Source organism: Dermacentor albipictus, chromosome 3 (assembly GCF_038994185.2).
Source record: "Dermacentor albipictus isolate Rhodes 1998 colony chromosome 3, USDA_Dalb.pri_finalv2, whole genome shotgun sequence".
Lineage (NCBI taxonomy): Eukaryota > Metazoa > Arthropoda > Arachnida > Ixodida > Ixodidae > Dermacentor > Dermacentor albipictus.
Genome location: NC_091823.1, coordinates 53235892 through 53258182, shown reverse-complemented (window position 1 = coordinate 53258182; position 22291 = coordinate 53235892). Strand labels below are relative to the sequence as shown.

Sequence of the window (22291 nt, the reverse complement as noted above, 5' to 3'; positions counted from 1 at the left end):
CGTTGCCCTCTCTGTCCGGTGTACCATCAGCCACAGCCTACGAGGAATCATATACCATGTGTCCCAGCTAACGCTAGCCAAGCTGTTTAAAGAAAAAAAAACTCAGTGTAGTTCCACTCTGTGAAGAAGGATGACCAGCGAAGCTGTGTATGTGGGCCCCTTAATGACGAACTGCACCTCCACGGCGGGTCGGGTCGGCATTGCACTATCTTCGAGATCGGCCCACGTGTGGGGAGTGCTTAACGCCTGCTTCACCTATGGCGCGGGTAGGATTGGCATTGCACTATCTCCAGTATCGGCCCACGTATGGGGAGTTTTTTGCTTACCACGCCAATGACACAAACATTTTCTTGGATGGTAGAGGTATACAGCTTCGCTGTAGAAAGATTATCATAAATGCACAGCGCAAGGTATGATTAAAAGAGCCACGGCGCTAGGTCGTCATAGGTCTGACTACCGACCACCGTCAGTTTTAGCGCCGTATCTTCTAAATACCTTTTTTTTCTTAGCAGCTTGGATAAAGATAGCTGGGACGCCCTTGAAAAGTGCATTCTGTGTACCGAGTATTGTGTTGCGCTGTGCAGAGAGACCGCGGTTTCTTATACATAATGACAAACAAGATTGATGATTTGAAAGGAGCCGAAAAATATTACTCTGACATTATGATACGATGCTGTCCTCTTATAGGATAACACCTGCATAGTGAATACAGGAGATCACATGGACAGTCTGTCTCTCCAGGCCTCTTGTTAGCTTCAAGCCGTTTAATTTTCTGCAGGAGCGCCTCACAAACAGCCTAAATGAAATCTGATGGGTCGTCCATTGTATAGGCTCACTCAGAGAGAGAGAGAGAGAGAGAGAGGAGGAGGAGGAGGAGGAGGATGAGGAGGAGGAGGAGGAGGAGGAGGAGGAGGAATAAACATTTATTGTAGAACCAGCACTTTATGATGGCCGGGCCTAAGCCTGCCACGAAGGGACGTCGAGGGCTTGCCTCGCCGCCGCCTCGCGAGCGTGCTGGGTCGCCCAGGTTTGGTCGTCGAGGGCGGAGCTCCGCAGAGCCCCATGCAACCTCCACGAGATAGTCGTGGTGTTAGTCTGTGTGTACTGTGCTAGGCACTCCCATAGCATATGCGGAAGCGTAGCCGGGTGAATTCCACAGCACCGGCAGTTGGGGGTAGTGTAGACGTCCGGAAATATAAGATGGAGGCTGGCGGGTGAAGGGTACGTGTTTGTTCGTAGTAGACGCAGGGTGGTAGCCTGCGCCCGGCTGAACTTTGGGTGAGGCGGGGGGAAGATTCGGCGACTGAGGTAAAAGGCCTTAACGAGATCGAATAAACATTTTTATTGGGTGAATGCAGCTTTGAATAGGCGTCCTCATTCCAGAATGCTTTGAGCTCGGGCCGCGTCCTGGGCCCTCGCAATCAGCCGTTGCTGATCCTCGAGGTCGGAGCTGGCCAAGGCTCTCTCCCAAAGCTCGTTGGAGGGGTAAGGGTTCGGATCTCAAGACTCGCGCCTACTCGGACTCAGCTCGACTCATTCAGCCTCAAACTTACGCCCACTTAACTCACCTGCGCTGACTTATGTTCATATTGTTAGGTGTGGAAATACACAGACGAAAGAGGATATTTACAGAATATTTACACTAGACTGGAGCCAGAGCGCCAGGCCGACATTCTTGTCTTGTCTTGTGTCCCAGACAGTGGCGCATACCCACTATGGGGGATTGGCCAAGAAGCAGGCGGTTTTTCGTATGCTTAGTAGTAAAACCAAACTAGATTTAAATTGTGGAGCATCAGACTAGAACTGTAATTTAGACGTATGACATTCACTCGCGCCAAGGGCACAGACCCACTTCGTCGTCGTTCTCACGGCGGCTCGTCTCTCGGGTATCTATCGATCATATCGTAATAATATGCTCACGGTATCATTCGGACTAACTCAAACTCTAGGGTCATGGGGAGTCTGAGTTAGTCGACTCACGAGATCGCGGACCTATGCTGACAGGACAAATAAGGAGGGAGAAAAGCTATTTTGGAATTGAAAAAGAAATATTGCAGCCGTCAGCTTGCACGAACTACCACATCTGGCCACCAGGGGCGCCAAAAGACGCCAGCGTGACAGTGGCAGATCTGGCCCCACCTTTAGCAACCACCCCGTCGTTTGGTTGTGGCTATTTTATCCACCTCCAAGCTTGCAGCAAAGTAACCAAGGATCCTGCCGCGTCGCTGAACACTCTTCAGCAGGGAATTACGTCGTCGAGCCCGTTACATCTCCCTCCGACTAGCGCCGTACTGACCACGAAACGTTTCACGTCAAGCGCCTCATACCCTAGTTCGACAACCTCGTCCTATCCCCACCCAGAGTCGCCACGAGGCTCCTCTTTGCCACCGGGACCGTTATGCGGTTATAGAACCCGCATAACGGAGGTAATAAACATTTAATAAGGACCCGGTGTTTGCTCCAATTGCGACTTCAGGGCATGGATGTATACTATAGGTGAGAAACACTCCGAGCGCGAAGTATCAAGTCAGTGTGACTATTCGGTCGATGGCACGTCGACGGTGGTTCTTCTTAGACGAATGCGGGTATTTCGGCAAAGGTGCAGCCATTTTGTGGCACATGTGCAAAGAAAGCGTGCGAAGCGACTGCGAGTCCCATTCGCTGCCTGTGAGCTTGGTGTCCGCGCCCTAGGCGCGGAACCGCTTTGGGTAAAGTGAAGCTCTGGACAGCAACTCGAGCAGTTCTTGGTTGCAGACATCTGAGTGGCGACTGAAGGCGTAGTGGGAACCTTTGGTCATCTCGATGACTTTCACCACGCCGTACTCACCTGCGACAGCGATAGAGACATATAGGCGTTAAAAACACGAAGCTAAATGCAAAGTTCGCGGGCTCTCTGTCAGCCTCAGTAAAGAATAAAATTTGTACAGCCAAAAGCAGAAGTGTGAATATTAGAAGGAAAAGAAAGTTCCAGAACAAAAATTTCCGTCCCCATAACTGCCGTAACAAAAAAAAAAGAAACTACTAAGTCAGCCATTTTGGCCTTTCCGAAAAAAATTATTTAAATGATTTCCCATTGTTGTAAAGATCCTGGCCTGGAAGCCGAGCCCGGGATGATCACCTTAACAGGAGCGTCACCTTACCGGGCAGCCGCATCATCATTTGAATAACTTATGCGCGATCTCAACTTTTGAAGAGATAGCAGACTACAGCACGTCGTCGACTTCACGAGCAACTCGAAGAGCTGGAAGCCTGAAACGATGAATTAACCCCGTCATTCGACAAGCGCTGGAACTTATTTTATTAATAGTAGTGCCGTTTGCGGGGATTCAAATTCTGTATGTAGTTTCTCGAAAAATGATTTAATCGCGAATAATCGGTTACTATATATGTATATGTTACGACTGTGTGTGCGTGTGAGTGCTGGTCGCAGCCTTATGAGCCCTCACTCCCCTATTTACTGAAGGGAGACTTGAAGGCCCGGCGACAGCGCGTATTCGCGATGCGCCTAGAAAGCTATCACTGCGTGCATGCCGACGTCAGGAACAGCATTGGTCGAGGCTGGTTTCTCCTGACTATGAGCCCATGCTGAGAGAAGCGCACGAGCCCTTGTCGTGCTTCCTTGACCACGTCGCGTAAATATTCCCGGGGACAGATTCACTCGCTCACTTTTTTTTTTTTTACAAGAGATGGCTTACACGTATACGACGCGCTTCTCTTGCCCATCGCGGTGGCTATTATATATAAGTTGGCTCAGGCGTTCGGATTCTGGGCACGTGATTGCGCTTTCGAATGCCGACATACGGGCGCACCCTGAAAGGGGCGAAGTTCGAAAACGATCATGTAATAAAAAAATTAAGAACAAGTTACGAGAACTGTAAGTAGTCGAAATTAATCTGGAGGTCTCCGCTATATGTAAGCTGTCTTTCGAGAGCCAATAGCTGTTGATAAATTAGGTACAGTAAGTAAATAAATACATAATAAATAAATAAATAAACAAATAAATAAATAAATAAATGCAATTATTCGTGTGTGACTTGTAACCATGGCGACGGAAAGCATCGTGATAGATGTCGACGCAGCTCGCGCCCGGTCTCCGTTGGCAGGAAGCATACGAGAAATCACTCGCATCTATCGGCCTCGCTTCACTTGCACTCAACAGCAAGAAACGCTGGAATTTGTCGCGTGAAGCAAACGTCGCGTATTAGTGTATTTTGTAGTAATCTGGCACCAGAGCATAGAAGTTACGAAGCGTGGTGTAACGCTGTAGCGCTCTATGTCGACTTCGCTCATGGCTGCCCGAAAGTGAGCCGAAGACAAGGACCCGCGGTGTATAGAGACAGGCGTGTTTTCACGCCGGCGCTTTTGGCTGCTTAACGCCAGTTGTAAATTACGCTCCAGGGCCGCATTAAGGCGAGACAGCGTTTTGATTCGTGCACGCAGTCCGTGATGTTGCAAAACAACGACAACAACAACAACAATAGCTGTGTGATAATACTTGAGCCCGTGATCTCGTTCAAACCTCGGCTAATCAGGTTCCCTTTGCTGTCGTAGAGCCACGTTCTGTCGGGATCGTGGCCCAATTTGCGCAGGAAGTTCCTGTTGTTCTCGGTGGAGATGAGCTTGTCCGTGCCGCTGATCATCACGACCATGGGCACGCGCCGTTCGCGCAGCGTTTTCAGCTGCTGCTCGTACTGCGAGAGAGTGGCTGTTATGTGCTGGCAACTTCCGCAATCACTGTTCTAGTCGGCCTATTTCGTATCCGCGGTAGGACGAAGGCCTCTCCAAGCCTATATAATGAAGAAAAGGAGTACGACGTAGGTGGAGGGGGGGGGGGGAATTGAGCACAGTATATTTGACTGACGTTTCGGCTGGTGGGCCAGCATTTGTCAAAGTGGCGAAGACTTTGACAAAGACTGGTCCGTCAGCCGAAACGTCAGTCAAATAGTCAAATATACTGTGCTTATCCCCCCCCCCCCAGCGTACGTGGTACCCTTTTTCTTCATTACACACACACACACACACACACACACACACACACACACACATATATATATATATATATATATATATATATATATATATATATATATATATATATATGTGTGTGTGTGTGTGTGTGTGTGTGTGTGTGTGTGTGTGTGTGTGTGTGTGTGTGTGTAATGAAGAAAAAGGGTACCACGTACGCTGGGGGGGGGGGGGGATAAGCACAGTATATTTGACTATTTGACTGACGTTTCGGCTGATGGATCAGTCTTTGTCAAAGTCTTCGCCACTTTGACAAATGCTGGCCCACCAGCCGAAACGTCAGTCAAATATACTGTGCTCAATTCCCCCCCCCCCCCCCTCAACCTACGTCGTACTCCTTTTCTTCATTATATATATATATATATATATATATATATATATATATATATATATATATATATATATATATATTTCAATTTCTTAATGTTTTCATACCACCACTTTCTTTTTGTTTCTTTTTTCCTTTTTTTTTTGCCGTGCAGGTCCGCCCTACACTACGTTTGAATTCCCTCGGCACTTATTCCGTGATTCTAATAGACCACTGCTTAGCAGCTTTACGGATTGTATGGCCTGCCCAGTTCTATTTTTAAAGCGAAGCTTTCCATGTCTCACTGAGCGCCGTCTGTGAGTGCCGAAAAGGCACGGCAGGAAAGCCAACTTACACATCTGCGTATAACGCTACAGTTTATTCTCAGTACCGCGCCAACGTGCGGCCGTCCAGCGAGCCGAGGAAGGGTCTTTGAACCGCGTCCGCGGCGGGTGCGCAGCCCCATTAAAAGGACGCCGGACTCAAGTCTTTTATTGATATTAAAATACAGTTTCGACGGAATAGTGGAGGCATAAACTCAAGCTGATGAAGGAACTTTAGCGTAGACGTACGTGAGCTACCTGATCAGTCTCCACGGTCCAGACACCCGTGGCGCAGAGATTAAACAGCCAAAGAAAGAGCTAATATTGCTCTAACCAAGTGTAAAACGTTTTAAACATTTACAAAAACAACGTGTTAACGATTACACTCCTGCGAAAAATTTACACGAGCAGCAAATACATTTTGTTACTGCTACTGTGTCTGGTTGAACTCTATGCCACCAGGTGGCTGCACCATGCAGACAATTCATATTTGCGCTTCTGTTTATCCCATAAAACTACACGCAAGGGGACACGGCCAGGTCCGGTCCCCTCGCGCTGGTGTTTGCCCTAATACCGGACTCGCGAAACGCTTTTGCGTTAGTAATCTTCCGGTGTAAAGTGACGGCCGCAACCGCTCAAATCCTGGCGCCGATCGGATAGCGGCAATCCAATGCGCTGCAGCCAGTCCGCTCGTCTACTGGCTTGAAGAGGGACACGATGTCGCAGCTTGACATATTGCCAGTCGCTATGTTTGCACTCCACAACGCAACAAAGTCGAATCATGGCGCTCGCGAAAAGACAGACCGACACTGACGGCGGAGCTCTCGTCAAAGACGGAGCACGTTGTAACACAAGCAGACGACACTTGCTGTGTGCCGGAAGCGCTCACGTATACTGAAAAATTGTTCTTGTGTATTCCATTTATGTTACTTTCTTTTTATCAAAAGAAATTAACTAACATTCCAACTATTACGAACATCATTTGTTTACCATAAAGTTGGAAAAATTATCGATCACGTGCCTTGGTCAGCCAATCGGATATCTCGCCCCACTGACGTCATATGGGTGATTTGTGTCATATGGGTAGGGGCGGCTTAAAATTCCGCCGCGCAGTGTGCTGCGATCGGCAGCGATGTGCATTTTTAAAACCTTATAATAAAGTACACGCTTTACGCGGAGCACTTAGATGCGTCAATTAATTATCAGAAGGACCTACTCTAACGACTCAGTACGTTTGTAGAAAATCATCAAGATCGTTTCAGGGTCCCTTTAAAGGAAGATGGTTGAACGCCACGCTACCCAGACGAACTGTATACAGGGAGTCCCACATAACTTGAGCCAAGAATTTAAAAATGAAAGGCGCGTCGGAAGCGAATTAAACCGAACGCATACTATTCGCAATAGCTTATAGTAACTCAGACAATTTTTTTTTGTTTGTCCCATAACTCACTAATTAATTAAGTTTAATTACCCAACTTTTCAATTATTGTCTGAGGACCCCAAGTATGATAGGCAGAATTGTAGAGCACCTTCAGAAACCCCCAACCGAGTTGTTTCCTTAGCCCTAGTTTTAACCTTACGCATGGTAATCCTCAAGCCAACCCTCAGTCTTCGCCGGTTAACGCCTACATCAAATTTCTTGCAAGTCAGCTCTGAAGTCCTAGCAAGTATTAATCAGAGCGAGACGACGAGAACCGAAGTAAAAAGAAGTCAACAGGACAAATGCTGTTTACTTATTCTTACTTCCGTCTTCATTTTTATTTTACGCTCATTAATCTTCGACAGTATGACATGAACCAAGTAGCCCAAAGACGAATAATCCTCAGCTCCAAGATTGCTAAGACAATAAATAAAAACCATTCGTTGTTCAAGTATTTTCGATTCATCATTACCCCTAATCATTAACGATCTAGCAGCTTGCATAATTCTTGCAAGAATGGAGGGAATAACGTTGGAGAGATTGTGTCTCCTGGCCTGACACCTTTCTCCATCGATATTTTCTCACTTTTTTTGTGAAGAACTGTGCTGCCTGTAAATCCTCGGTAGCTATTTCCTCAGATATCTATGCAAGCTTTTCTCTACTGATTTGCTACATTTCATGTCTTCTAATGAACCTTGCAATTGGCAACTTCCGTAATTAACTGAAAATACTTTATAATAGGCCATTGTTGTCAGTATCATCACCAACACTTGCTAAATCTCTCGATATCTGTAAAGCAAGTGCTATTGTCGTTATCACCACCACATAACAGCTACCCACTCGAGACCTCGTTTCGTCTGTCTGAGCCAAGGCGGCCCACATCTACCTGAAATAAGTGCCCACCCCCATCGCATACTAAACTTCTGAATAATTCTCTGTCTCTCTCCGTTACTTGCGTCCATGCGCCTAAGCCACCACTGGGTCTCTTTTGCTTTGCATTCCTTAACGGCTTACAGCAGCGGCCGCACAGGTATCGCTGACCGCAAGCCCGGCCGCGGTGAGTAGGCAATGACAGCGTCGAAGTAATTAGTACGCGTTCCGCGTATGCCACCAGAAGTCTTGTGAACCCACGGCTCCTTTAGCTCAGGGGAGATAGTGTAGCCAATCTTTCACTTCGCGTTTGGCCCACCGATATGGCTCAGTGGCTAAAGCGTTCTGTTGCTGAGCTTAATCAAGGTCACGGGCTCGATTCCCAGCCGCGGTGGCAGCATTTAGACGGGGGGTGAAAGGCAAAAAACGCTCGCATACGCCAACTCAGGTGCACGCTAAAGTACACTAGGGAGTTAAAATTGAATCTCAGCCTTCCACTACAGGGTCTCGCATAGCCATAGCGTTTCTTTGGGACGTTGAAATAAATAAATAAATAAATAAATAAATAAATAAATAAATAAATAAATAAATAAATAAATCCTACTTTGAGTTTGTGGGCCTGGCTACATGTGTTCTGTTAGGCGGAATATGTTGATGTGCCTCTTGTGATCAAATCCATGGGTTGCAGCAAAAAACTAGCATACGACGTCGTCTTTGTCGAAAAGATTACATATTACCACTAGTATTACCACTAGTAAACAATATTACCCCGAAACGGCAATGGCGCATGCACACAGCTTAAACTGTGGTGAAGTCACTTGTGCTACGGTTAAGCAGTTGGCGAAATATTGAAAATCGGGATCCGACCATGGATTGGAATTTTTGCCGTTAGCAGCTGGCTTTTTTTTTCTACTGAGAGAGTTCTAAAAAATAATCTGGCACAAAAGTGTGGCTTAGTGATGTAATTAGTTTACCCGTAAGCGTTTCATTGCGAAGCGCCTAGAAAAGACACACGATACCTTCAATTTAACGTTGTTATAATAACTTGTTTCTTTTTCACTTCGAAGGAGCTTGCAACTGTGTGAAAGGGCTATCCTTAAGGCAATAAAAGGAGGATGTATACAAACGCAAGTTATTTTCTCGAAGTGTCGGCGCTCATAAACTTGCACATCTCTTGTTCTCTTTGATCTCCTTTAATTCAACTTCCCGCCTTCTAAGTAAATTTTGAGCTTTCTATAGGCGACTCCTTCAATATATCCTACTTTAAGGCACGTTCGGTGCGACCGCGTAAAAAATTAACTATACATTAAACCGTCGCTCCTGCTTGCTCAAAAATGCGTGGACGTATGGGCCCATGTGAGAGCTTCACTCTTCAAAGCAGCTCTGATGTGCCTGCTTGACAAGCAATAGCCTAATCCTACGTTTCCTCGAGGAGGTTTAAATGCGACCTTGTGACAGGACACAGATACGCGTGCGGAGATAGATGCAGGAAGGTATACTAACCCGAGTGTCGTTGATGCTTGTGGTGGACAGGTAGGTGAAGAATACGTCGTTCATGTTAGACTTCAGTGGGTGCCCGCTCAGCTTCATAACCCATTTTATGAATGACTTAAGCACGGACAATCCGTACATATTCCGAAGCATCCAATCCAATGCCTTCAAGTTGAGTGGGTGACTCCTTACAGCGCTGCGCATTGGAAATATAAGGCAATTGCACAGAGTGAGTGGTGAGTAACTAGTTGTTCCCCAAGCAAATTCCAAGCTTACCGAGACCAACTCAAGGCACTTGGAATGCAACATCAATACAATGCTAATTTGGGCTGGTTGATGCGATATCGCAACTCTGAATAAATGCTCACCACATAGCCGTCGCGCCGAGAAACAGCCGATCGAGGTTCAGGAGGTGTTCTGTGGTTCATGTTTTAAGCGAAAGAGGGCGCCCTATCACAGCACGCGCTGTGATAGGGCAGTCACCATAACAGTCAAGGGGAAGAGAAATGCAGCCATAATGAAGCACAGAGCGCTATGGGGATACAATAGGTACGAGGTCCTCCGAGGTATGTGGAAAGGGGTAATGGTTCCAGGACTTACTTTTGGAAATGCGGTTGTTTGCTTTAAATCAGGGGTACAATCAGGACTCGACGGGAACCAAAGGTCAGTGGGTCGCCTCGCATTGGGCGCTCACGGGAAGACTACAAATGAAGCTGTGCAAGGGGATATGGGCTGGACTAGTTTTGAAGTGAGGGAAGCTCGCAGTAAAATTGAGTATGAAGAACGGCTGAGGAATATGGAGGAAAGTAAATGGACTGGGAGAGTGTTCAGGTATCTGTACAGGCAAAACATTGATTCACAGTGGCGGAAAAGAACTAGGAAGCTTACCAGCAAGTATGCGGCCTGTAGGGTGGACAACACAACAACAAAGGTCAAGCGGAAAGTCAGAGAAGCTGAATTAATCTCATGGGTGGCGGCAATGGAAAAGAAACCTGCCATGAGTAACTACTTAAGAGCAAAAAACGAAATCAGGAAAAAAACCATTTATGATAACTCAAAGGGAAGCTCATTACTTTTCGAAGCGAGATCAGGATGCCTTAGAACCCGCACCTATAAAGCGAGATATAATAAGGAAGAATAAGCATGTGCTTGCTGTGGTAAATCTAGGGAAACTACGGAGCATGTTTTATTAGAATGTGAAGACGTCTATCTAGCGATCGATTTAGTCACCACTGGCCTCCTTGAAGCCCTTGGGTTCAGAGGGAGCAGTGGTAAAGCAAACATGTCCGCAATAGACATTAGTAAGAGGCGACTGGAGGATTGGTGGAAGAAAAGTAGGGAAACGACAAAAGACGAAGACGTACAAAAGCACTGTTCGCAATAGGGGATCAGAAAATTTGGGCGTGGTAGTTCATAGTGTTTTTTTGTGTCTTTTTTATTGTTTAATCTAGGTAGAATATTAGGCAGTATAGTAGCAAGAGCTTGGTGGCGCAACCCACCACCCCGTTCCAAAGGGGACGCTCATAACATCCATCCATCCATCCGCTGTGATAGGGCGTGCTAAAGCTAGGGAAAATATGGAGCATGTTTTATTAGAATGTGAAACGTCTACCCAGCGGGCGATTTAGGCACCACTGGCCTCCTTGAAGCCCTTGGGTTCAGCGGGAGCAGTGGAAGAGTAAACATGTCTGCAATAGGCATTAGTAAGAGGCGATTGGAGGATTGGTGGACGAAAAGTAGGGAAATGACAAAAAACGGAGATGTACAAAAGCACAGTTAGCAATAGGGGATCAGAAAATTCGGGTGTGGGAGTTTGTAGTGTTTATTTTTTAATTTTTTTATTGTTTCACTAAGGTATAGGAAATTAGGCAGTATAATAGCAAGAGCTTGGTGTTGGTGGCAGTATAATAGCAAGAGCTGCTGTTGCAGACCTAACCTGCAAGAGCAGGTTAGGTCTGCAACAGCAGTGATGGGTTTGTGGGGCTCGTCGTATTGATGGAACACCGGCTCGGTTATTTCCTCGTCAACCTTGCATTCCAAACCCCCATGCGTTGTCAGTCCTAGCTTTCTACGCAGCGACCAACCTGACGTGGCTGCCGGTGACCGGCATAAGGAGAGCCAGGGATTTAACTTGGACGTCAGATTGCTCGGCGGTCAGTTGGACCGCCGGGTACGCACCCGAGCTGTGACTCACCAGCATGTCGACCCTGCAAGGACTCCGCAAAGTTACACTGCTTGTGGGGGTTGAAAGTGAGTGGATATTTCACTCTGTCCTAGCTGCGCCACTGCTGAAACTGGCCAGAGGAACAAATAACGTCGCTGAATGGCAGAATATTTAAGTCTCGCCGATAGGCATCGTCATCATCATATCTACGCAAAATGTTTGCCAGTGATATCTCCAATTGTGCTTTTTCGCGCACTTGTTGACAGCTTAGCACTGCAAATTTCTTTATTTCAAAACACCGCCTAATCCTCTGCCTCCCTCGACTGAGCCTCGCACTCGTTGGAACTAGGGGTGGGCGATTGCTGGAAGTTTCGTATACGTATTAAATATTACTCATTAACTATACGTATGCATACTTGAAAATAAATATTCGGTGCTTCTTAATATTTGAAACTAATAAAATATTTCGCAGTAAGTGGCTGTTAGAAGTCCTGAGTAAAAAGAGAACAAGGTGAAAGCAGGAGCCAGTGTTTCGACGAGTGGACTTGTCTTTCTCAAGAGGACATATGCTCTCCTCGGCACAGTATATACAGGTGCAGTTCTTTTAAAGGAGGAAGAGGGTAAAACAAGTGGGCGAGGCAATGACCGAGTGTATGTTAGCAGTGGGAATGCACAATTGTGTTACTGAACGTTGGTGGAGGAGTGTGAGGTAGCACGTGTCAGCCGGTTGATGTGTCACTGTGTATTCCTCTTCTCGTGGAAGAGGCCTGGACGATAGATGTGGAGGGGCATTACCTGCTTCGCTAGAGTCCTGTTACTACTGTTTGTTCGTCTGTTAAACAAGGTATCGCAAATTATCACAAGTGTAACAATGACAGAAGTTTCCGAATGAATGAAGAAACAAAACCGATAATGCAAGTTATGTTTATGGTATCGCGGCGGAAACCTACACGAAAACCTGCGAGTTTTGCTTGTAGGCAGCCAATTATGTGGCATTTTTCTCTTTTACGCTACGACCATTGCTACTTTCATCGCAACATGTATATACGGCAAGCAAGTCCTTCAGCAGCCTTTTCTTCTTCCCATTCTTCTAAAGTTATCTTTTTTATGCCACCATTTATTTAGCGTTCGCGAAAACTTCCAATCCATAAAGCGTGGCGTTTATTCTTCTAGAAAGTGCCTGCTACCCAGCTCTATATATGGCGAGAGGCTACTCATGCAGTTTTTAATGACAGTTAGTGATGTGTTTAAATCTGCTTCTTTGTCCCTGATTGTTAGCTGTTTGTTCTAGTTAGTACAGGCATGGTAGCTACTTATATAGATGTAAAATGTGTCTGCTCTAAGTACGTGCACGATTCTGCGTTCCGCTATTCCATATTCGATTCATTATTCGCTGCTCAGTATTCGTATACGATTCGTATTCGAAAAAGATTGATATTTGACCATCGTTGCTTGGAAGCCATTCTGTTATGTTATGAGACCACAGGCTACCGGCTTTATACGAATTGTTTTGACCTGCCCAACTCGACTTCGTCCTCCTAATATCAACTAGAATGTCAGCATTCGCGCTTAGTGGCATATTGTTACGCGCGAACCGTTTACTTAAGAACGCAAGCCACGTCAAGGGAAACCGTTGGCGTTTTTTCGGGAGCGGTCCAAAGGTAGCCCGCCGAACGCCGTCGTCCTCTTTCTCCACCCTCCGTCCATCTTTGTCATTCGCGCTCCTTCTGCCCATTGTTACGAGAGCTCGTGACATTATTACTGCTTTCTTGTCTCGTAACGTTATAACTCGGACAATCATCGCAGATGGGTTCTGTCGGAACTTTCTCGTTTGATCGCGTGTTTCGTTGTCGTTCTATTATTCTGAAGTTTCTTAGTTTTGAGTCCTAGCTCCGTAGGTCAGTACTCGCTAAATTCACTGATTATTCGCTGATTTCTGCGACCGAGACGCCCTTCCGGCCGCAGACACGCACTTTCTGCACCGCGCCCGTAAATTCAGTAACAGCGCGTTGAAGTGCGTCGATGTGACTGAAAAGGTGGCAAAGTTGCCGCCATTTCAGTCACTGACGGGTACTTCCTCCGATGCTCATAAAGGTAAAGAAGCATATCACTGCACAGAATCACAAAAGTCGGTCAACCTGGACTTTCCTCCCGGAAACAAATCCACGTGTTACCTAAAAGTTTTATAAAGAAAGATGCCCGCAACTCACTCTTTTATGTCGAGCTCCTTGAGGAAGTCGATGGCAAGTTGGGTTTTCTCCTCGCTGCTGTGCCACCAGTAGCGGGTCTTCTCGGTGAAAGAGAAGTCTGATGAAAACAGTGAGCACGGCGGTAGCGTGTGTCAAGCTTGAAAAGCTACAACAACTTAGCTACCTGCTCGGGCTATAGAGCGACTGCATGCATACTGTGCAGTTTACGTGTGCTCAATGATAGAGTTGCTGTAAACGTTACTGTTGCAGACATTGCACTTCGTAAGCGTCTGCAGTATAGAAAACGTCCCGGTCATATAAAATACCAGCTCGAACAGCCACTACGCTTATACATAATTGAAGTAAACACCGAACAACAAAGAAACTTTCATTTATGCTAGAGAAGCTGCATAAATTTGGAGCTAATCTCGGTATGAAATCTACACAGCCTCAGTGCAGATCTTTCTAAAGGGCGACATATGAGGTAGTCGCGAATTCATCTTCGTTGTAGACATATACCTGAAAGAAGTTTGCATATTTAACTTTCGACGTGAAGCTATCTCCAATCTAAGCTGGTAATGTTACTACTTGCTTCTCCGTCCTTTTCTCCTGGGTCGGGCAAAATTTGCGCACGCACTAAGACGCCCAACTTAACGAATTGTCGGGCCTTTAGAGACCTCTACTGAATTCATCATTTGTATCATACAAGTACTGTGTGATATGTCTACAGGTAGAATCCACCTAAAGGGAACAACCGCGAGACTGCCAACCACTGAAACTGGCGTCGTCGGCCCTCCCCCCCTCCCCCCCCCCCCCTGTCCATGCCATTTTGATTGACTGACAGCGCATCTCGCTGTTGCAACAGAGCTAACTAAGCGTTCACAAAGATCCCTGCAGCGGCATGGCTGCGTCTCTCACTGCTTATAGTGTTATGTGCGACTAAATGCAGTGTCACTCAACAACTCTTCGTTACATTTCTCGCGACCATGTTAGTGATGCGATGGTAGTACTTATAGGAGGAGTTAAGGCGCTGCGAGAAAAAAAAAATCCGAAAATAAAGCCGCCAGGACTCACCACTTGAAATGCAGCGACAACGACGATAACAAAGAAAATAACTGGAAAGTTACCCCGAGAAGTACACAAACTGATAATCTCAGCGCCACGTGTGGCATTTCTTCAGAAACACAGTCACTTCTGCGGGGCTGAGAGGAGGCTGGTGCTGTTCGGGAACGAGGGTGTGTACCATACACACAAAGAGCCTAAATCACGTAGATTATTACAACTAGCGTCCCGGGTGAGTGAACTCAATCATGCTCTTGGACACTGCATGCCACATGTCAGCGTCAGTCGTCCGCTTAGCGCGGAGAGGCCCAGGTATTTAGTTGCGGCGGGATGTTATACTACACAATCTGCCAAGGCAACAATTAGCAATAAACTATAACGCTCCCCAGCGCTAGAGGTCGATAGCCACACGCGATCTCCGGTAAAAGGCACACGATTGAATGAACGATTGATTGATTGATTGATTGATTGAGAATTGATTGAATGATTGAACGATTGAACAGCTAGCGTACCTTCTGTTCCGCGAGATAACGCTGGTGTTACAGGATGCGGACAGAAAAAAAAAAGAAAGATGAACACATATACGCACAACACAGTCACAATGTCATGCATGTCTGTCCGCGTTCCGTTGGGCAGGTTTTTAATCGTCAAGTTTCAGCAGCCTGCTCAGCTTTTCGTGCTAGTCCCCATCAACAGGGAATGTTCGGGCCAAGAGTGCTCGGGTTACGCAAGCAAAGCACGCGTTAGTTCTGCTCTCGCTGTTCCACGTTACTACGATATACGGGGAAAATACGGTGAGGGAGAGAGCTTCCCGCTCACTGGGCCAGTGGAAGCAGAGAACGTCGGCGCCGTGCCTGTCGAGGAAAGGGATGGTGTAGCTGAAGTCCCGATACTGTCCCGGCGTTCCCGTGAACACGAGGACCAGCGGTCGTTCTCCGCGCTCCTTGTGCTCGGCACGGTCCATGCCCGTGTGCACGTACGTCAGAGGGACCACGGCTCCCGTGTAGGGTGCGTGCTTGTATCCGAGGCGCCCCTCGGCGCGCCACTTCTGCGGTGTTGCGGCCAGAACAATATCCCCGATTGACGTGTAAAGCTAACGGAAAGTTACGACACCGATAAAGTCGCAATCGACCTGAGGTTACATGATAAAAAGTGAACTGTTGTTTCTCTATCACTCACTCGCGCAAAAGCGGGTGCACTCATGCATTATATAGCATATGCACACCCTAAATTATTTGGGAAATTCGCTTGGACGAAATTTAAATTGGGAAAATATGAAACGGCAAATAATTGAAGACTTCGTGCTGACGCAAAACTACAAATTCAACGGAGTTTCGTGTCAGTTTCCATGCTCAAGAACAGCTACCCTGCCATAGCCTTGCTTATTCGCTGCATGCTGGGGCGAATAACGTCACCGTGCGATTAATAGTCTGGTGGAGTGACTCGCTAGCACAGTGCTTCCGCGTATTTTGGGTGGTTAAAATTGGCACACAAGAGCCTTAGAACCACCGGGACGGGCAGGCGCTCTGTGAATTATGCTCGCGCCTCATCCGAATCAAATGTCGAATTGTTGGAGCGTGTTTCTTGTACCCCCAAATGGATAGAACGATAAAAAAATGAAACCAACCATCGTTCCCATATATGGCAGGGATAGTTGGTAGTAGTTCTCTACATACCGCAGGAGGTGCAGCTTCATTTGTGAATTATGGGGACATCTATCGATAAAGTTGTTTCAAACTATAAGCGAGCGAAAATGATCCGAGAATATAGTATTTCTTCCATAGCCTTCCTTTCAGTAGCGAAAAGACGATGCAAATAGGAACAAGCAATATACGGCAAAGTTGTTAGGACGTCGCTGCGCACTAGCCTTGTAGAGCTCTCCGCACGTGGTGACAACTATGTGCCGCTCCTTGTACGGCAACGGAATACTGTGAGGGTGCGGATGACCCAGCCGCCTCACGGCAGAAGTGGCGCGGAGTCCCCGGATGTGACACTTATGCGAGTTCCGCACTTTGTCGGCACCGACGTTAGCACTGCCGGCTATCGAACCGTACGGCCAAGGCGACGGCAAATTCAGACCGGCATCTAGGGCTGCTGATGCGCGGCCCCGGCGTGCTCCTGGAGTCAGACTACCTTGACGAAGGACTCGACATGATGAAAGTCCTGCGTCATCAGTGGAGCAGCGGCACGCTGTGTTTCTTCGGCAATCATTTTTTCTCTCTCAAATGTCTGCGGAGCTTAAGACCAGTGTTGTGAAATGAGCTCGTTGGTTCATCTTGACAAGGCAAGCTACAGCAAAAAAAAAAAAGAAGAAAAAATGACGACGCAAGAAGGCACACAGGACATCGCTGCGTGTGTAACTATGTGTGCCCAGGGTGTGTGCCTACCCGTGTTTCTCGCCGAAGAGATTTCAGCGAGCGAATGAGCGAGTCTAGAGTGAAAAAAGCTACTCAACTTTCTCATTCAGCAGGATAAGTGGAGCGTATGTCGTTTACATGTAACTGTGGCTTCTCTATTGCTTTACAGGGCGCCCGCGTAACCGAGAAATTTGGCACACAGCGGTATTTCCCCAGAATGAGGATAGGGTACGTGCCAAATCGCATATATAAAGCTCTGTGTATGGAATGTGTGTACAGTGTCCTCTTGAAGCGCAACATATTTGACAAAGAAGCCTTCAAGAGTATTCGAAATGAGCGACAATATGACCCCAGACAGGCATCGCAGGTATCACGAACTCTCCCGCGAACACTTAGCAGGGTTGTCACTTGACCTGTATGGCGGATGTATTCGGTTGCAGCAGTTTCTCCGATTTGACCGCTAGCTTTTATTTTGCGCATCCTCAATAAAAATTCGCTGTTTCCTCCCGAAGCAGTTACACACCCAAATACATCGCGTCTTCCTTCAGGTATACCTTCTGTGTGAGAAATTCAGTTCTGAATTTACGATACGTTATTGCCAGTTTTCATTTACGAACGGTAATTCATTTTGCGAAGTTCCGCTTGAGTGAAGTATGTCACCGGAAATACGCGTTTCCTTGTCAGAGATACCTGCCCGCATGCGCCAAGTGTCATTTATTTCTTTTTTGAAGGCGCGAATAGCCGATGCCTGCTCTCAATTCTCCCTCGCAATATTCATACTAACAAGCTGCGAACGTACTACAGCGCAACTTTCGTATAACCGTACATGTAATAGTCTCTAACCTCGAAATATCTTGCTGTAATATCTGACATACAATTTAGTGGTGGTTGACTTATGGAGTTTAACGCCCAAAAGAAACATTGTGGCTATGAAGACAGCGTTGTGGAGAGCTCCCGATTAACTTTGACCGCCTGGTTTCATTACGTGCACTATAATGTAAGGAGACAAGCGCTTTTGCATTTTGTTACCGTCGAAATGCAAAACCAGCGACCAGCGTCCTCGTGTTCGGCAGCAAAACATTGTAGCTACAAAGCCACCGAGAAGGGTTCTGAAACACGGAGAATTTCGAGCTACGATGCCGTAGTCAACGCTGTTGTTGTCTCTGCAAACATCCTGCAATCTCACCTGTTTTTTGCCACATGGTTCAGCAGAAGGGCACACGTTGCTTCCGGTCATCTACGAATTGTGGTCACGTCGAGTTCAGGGCTGTCGAGTCCAGGGCATGTTGTCGGTGGAACAAGGTGCATTGTCGAGCAGGGAAGGGAACCCGAAGCCTTTATGGGTGCGGCCAGATGGCAAGAATATGCAGAAATACCATTAGAATACAATTTGTTTCTTGCTACTCTCGTCGAGTCAAATCGATAGTCATTAAACCGAGAGCGACCTCATCATCAAGCAATACCACCCATTCCTGAGGAATGCTCTCATAAGTAAGCGTCCCAAAGTCGTAAGCCCTGTAAGGTTTCAACACTGACACTAAGCACATGTCATTGCTTTGAGCTACAAAGCGGGTTTTGATAATATTCTGATTTTCATACTACCTATTTTCAATCAGCCATGAGAGGAGGTTGTCGGGGCTTGCTTTCTTCATTAGCTTTTAGTAAATTTTACCCAAAGATGAGGTCCCGCGCACGGACCTCCTCCTGTTAATGCACAAATTTGTATGAATATTTGCATTATTTGTAATAAATCTGAATTTGTACAGTCCTAGGATCGCGCGAAAGTGACAAGAAATTCAGCAAAGCGTTTTCAAGTAAACGTGTAGCGGTATAAAATTTAAAATTTCAAATTCTCTGTTGTTTACTGTCTATTTTTATTATGCGGTAAGGCGGTTTACTGACCCTGTTATCACGGCGCGAAGTCTCGTCGCTTGTTTCAACGGGATACGAATATTCATATGTTCCGTAATTACGCCCAGTAGTGGTACCAACTTCGGACAGTACATGTCATGCCGAACACGCTGGCGTCCAATCACCGAAGCTAATCCGCCTTTAGTTCGGTCAGTGCTCGTGAGAGGGACTTCCTGAACATCTCAAGTGGTGGTAGATTGTTGAAAACGCACAATAATGCAGGTTTCTGGAACTTGCTTGTATTAAAATAAAAAAAATATGGCCATTAAACCTGCATCCATTCAAATTTCTCGAAATTCATAGTTATGCAATGTCCCTGTCTCAGGATGAGTTATGGTTACCAAATGATAAGCTATGTGCTGCCCCATCTTCACAACTACTATAACAAAGCCGGAATCGATATAGGACCAGTTGACATATATTTAACCATCCATTATTTAATATCTGACTATGTCCTTTACTTCCTCTTGATTTTGTACGTTTCACTTAGGTTATGTTCTTGCTGGTATATTACTCATCTGCACGCTCGACACATTCCTTATATGTAACCTCGTGGCTCCTGCTTTTATATTGCGTGGCGAGAAATAATGTCTAGCCTAATGTGTACTATACATGTATACACATATGAATCGAAATCGCGGGTATCTCGACTTTGTGTCACCACTACTTTAAGTAACAAATTTCCTAGCTCAAGTACCACAGGCGCCCGTAGTTACGCGCGGACAGAGCAGCAGCATAGAGCCTCGTCTTCAGGGTCTGATTCGCACAGTTCTATATAGGATCGACAACCTTGAAGAGACCCATGGCTACAGCTCGCTCGAATATAGAGCTTAATTCACGATATCAGGCTGCGTTTGCGGAGTGAAAAAATAGCGTACTTTTGCGATGTTATAAACCATCTCACCGATAACATAAATTCACAACGATAAGAACAAGCGCAGCGTCGTTAATAATTACTGCACCTACTGCAACGTACTGCAACTGAAGTATGGTGGTATGCGTCACAAGGCGTGCTGAAAATAAAAGCAGTGCATCTTCAGAGCCTACATCGTTGAGCTCAACAAGGTATACAGCGGTGCAGAAGTCCAGCTTAAATGTTCTGGCACGAGCTCTTTAATCAAGTCGTTCAAGCATTCCATTTGCAATTGCCGGCTATTAATAGCCTCGTACTGAGAACGTCACAACCTGTCGGTATACATTCAGGCTTCGCGCTCTGCTGGTTCGAGAGCTTTAGGTAATCAGCACTTGCGGCGCTGAACTTTCTTGCAACGGTTCGACAAACTTTTTAACTGGCCAGTAGCAACGGAACTTGGAGTTCACTAACACTCAAGCTAGGCGCCCATGAAAGGCCTATTTCTGCAGTTTTATCAACCTATATTTATGTCTACTGCTGAGCGATGGTCTTTCTCAGCGATCTATAATTAAGTCTAGCTGTTTTGAAAGCTTAGATGTATTTGCACCGTCATATTGCTGAGATGTATTTAAACATCGCATTATACGCACAACAAAAGTGAGCGAACATGCTCAAGTAATGTTCGCGTGATTTCATTAAATATCGAAAGTTTCCTCAACCTAATTTATGCCCACTGAACAAGCAAGGCTTCTCGCCCAGCGATCTCTAATCTCTAATTACACTTGCTTCGAAATACTGTGTGTGCATACACCGCGGTATTGCTGAAGCGTTTTGCAACATTGTGCTATTTTTACAATATTAGTTGGCTAACGTGCATGTTCACTTGATTGCACGAAATTAGCCTGTCCCGACGATCACCAATTACCCCGTTTCGAAAGCTTATGCATGCTTACACCGCGATACTGGTGAGGTGTTTGAAGTGTAGCGTTATGGTTACAATAACAGTGAGAGAACATGCTCACCTGATGACACTGTCGAGCTTGCAAGTGCATTTTCACTAATCGTAGTAAACTCACCGATGGATGATTCGGTCAAACTGCTCTGGCATCGATAGACTGAATTTTTTTCTTCTCTCCTGAAACATTTACTCGGCCCTGGCGAGGGCATTTGCCGAAGGCGCACGGTAATTTTACACCGACATGGTAAGCATGACAGCCTCAGCGCCAGAAGCGCGAGTCTTTGTCGTCTTTTCCCACTTACAGCCTGATATTAGCACCGAAGTAATGCATTCAGAAGCGCTGGCAGTCACGTACTTCGATGTTCTAGATAGGCATTTCGGAAAGTATTACGCGGCACTCGTCAACACCTGTCGAAATACGACTGTGTGGTTCAGGCAGAAGCCCGCCGCTAATTTGGGTGCGTTCCGGACCACTTTTGACCGGAAGCCACACACAGCGTTGCGTGTCTTCTTCGTCCCTCACTTCGTCTTCTTCGTACCCTTACGCTGCTCGCCTGTAGCGCTAACACAACACAAACAGCTGAGGTTCTTTAAGCCCTTCAGATTAGAAGACAATGGTTTTTGAAATATTATCTACTGGTATGCTACGTCTGCGAAAGACTCTTCTAAATAAGACGGTTACACACTGAAGGCAGCATCTCCGACCTTCATACCTCTATGTGCTGCCGCGCTAACTCTGGGTTGCAACCACGGAGTAAGTTGCGACACTAGAATGCGTATCTTTTTTTTGTGTGTGTGTGTTTGTGTGCGTGTGTGTAGGCGCTAACATTCTGCCATACAGTGGCCGTATGGCAGCATGACAGCGCCCACGCACAGAATAAAAATTCCTGGTCACCGTTCAGAGTACTGGTAGCGGCCTATTTTCAAGGAAAATGGCACTTGTCATTTTTATTATTGAAAGAGCTGACGGGCGTGTTGCACTTCATATTGAACGCGATAATACGTGAAGTAAGTCTCCTCGTGCTCACTGTTGTAAAAACAGCTTTTCTTGGCACACACGAGACGAAGCTGTAACGTAGCGTGGGGGGTTGACGCATTGATACTCTATCCCGCATTTTTTTAAAAGTCAACTCGCGGTATTCGAAACCCACTTCACGGATGTGTGTTGCCGTCTGATCATGGTGCACCGGCACAGATGAAATTGATGCCGATTTGGCAAAAGCTGACGGCAAGAACATGCCCAAACCAGTTCTATTCAGCTCCTCGTGTATCCGACGTTATATCTTTGATGAACATGTTACGTAACCGGCTTGAAGATAATTTTCATCTAAAAAGGATTGAAAGCAGATTGCGCTACACTG

The 22291-nt window shown here is 46.4% G+C and overlaps 1 protein-coding gene across 3 annotated transcripts; it reads right to left on the bottom strand.

The window, feature by feature from the left end:
• Positions 1-2418: 2418 nt before the first annotated feature.
• LOC135914102 (uncharacterized) lies at positions 2419-21408 on the bottom strand. Of its 3 annotated transcripts, none has more exons than XM_065446863.1 (8): positions 20995-21408; positions 18395-18543; positions 15671-15899; positions 13811-13907; positions 11521-11643; positions 9449-9632; positions 4520-4691; positions 2419-2827 (listed from the first exon to the last, which is right to left on the bottom strand). In XM_065446863.1, exons 2-8 carry the CDS (start codon positions 18443-18445, stop codon positions 2688-2690), a joined length of 996 nt encoding a protein of 331 aa, XP_065302935.1. In that variant the 5' UTR covers positions 18446-18543; positions 20995-21408; the 3' UTR covers positions 2419-2687. The 3 variants fall into 3 exon arrangements, with proteins under 3 accessions (XP_065302935.1, XP_065302933.1, XP_065302934.1); XM_065446861.1 differs by lacking the exon at positions 20995-21408 and adding an exon at positions 16719-17014 and having other exon boundaries at positions 18395-18539; XM_065446862.1 differs by lacking the exons at positions 11521-11643; positions 20995-21408 and adding an exon at positions 16719-17014 and having other exon boundaries at positions 18395-18539.
• Positions 21409-22291: the final 883 nt, after the last annotated feature.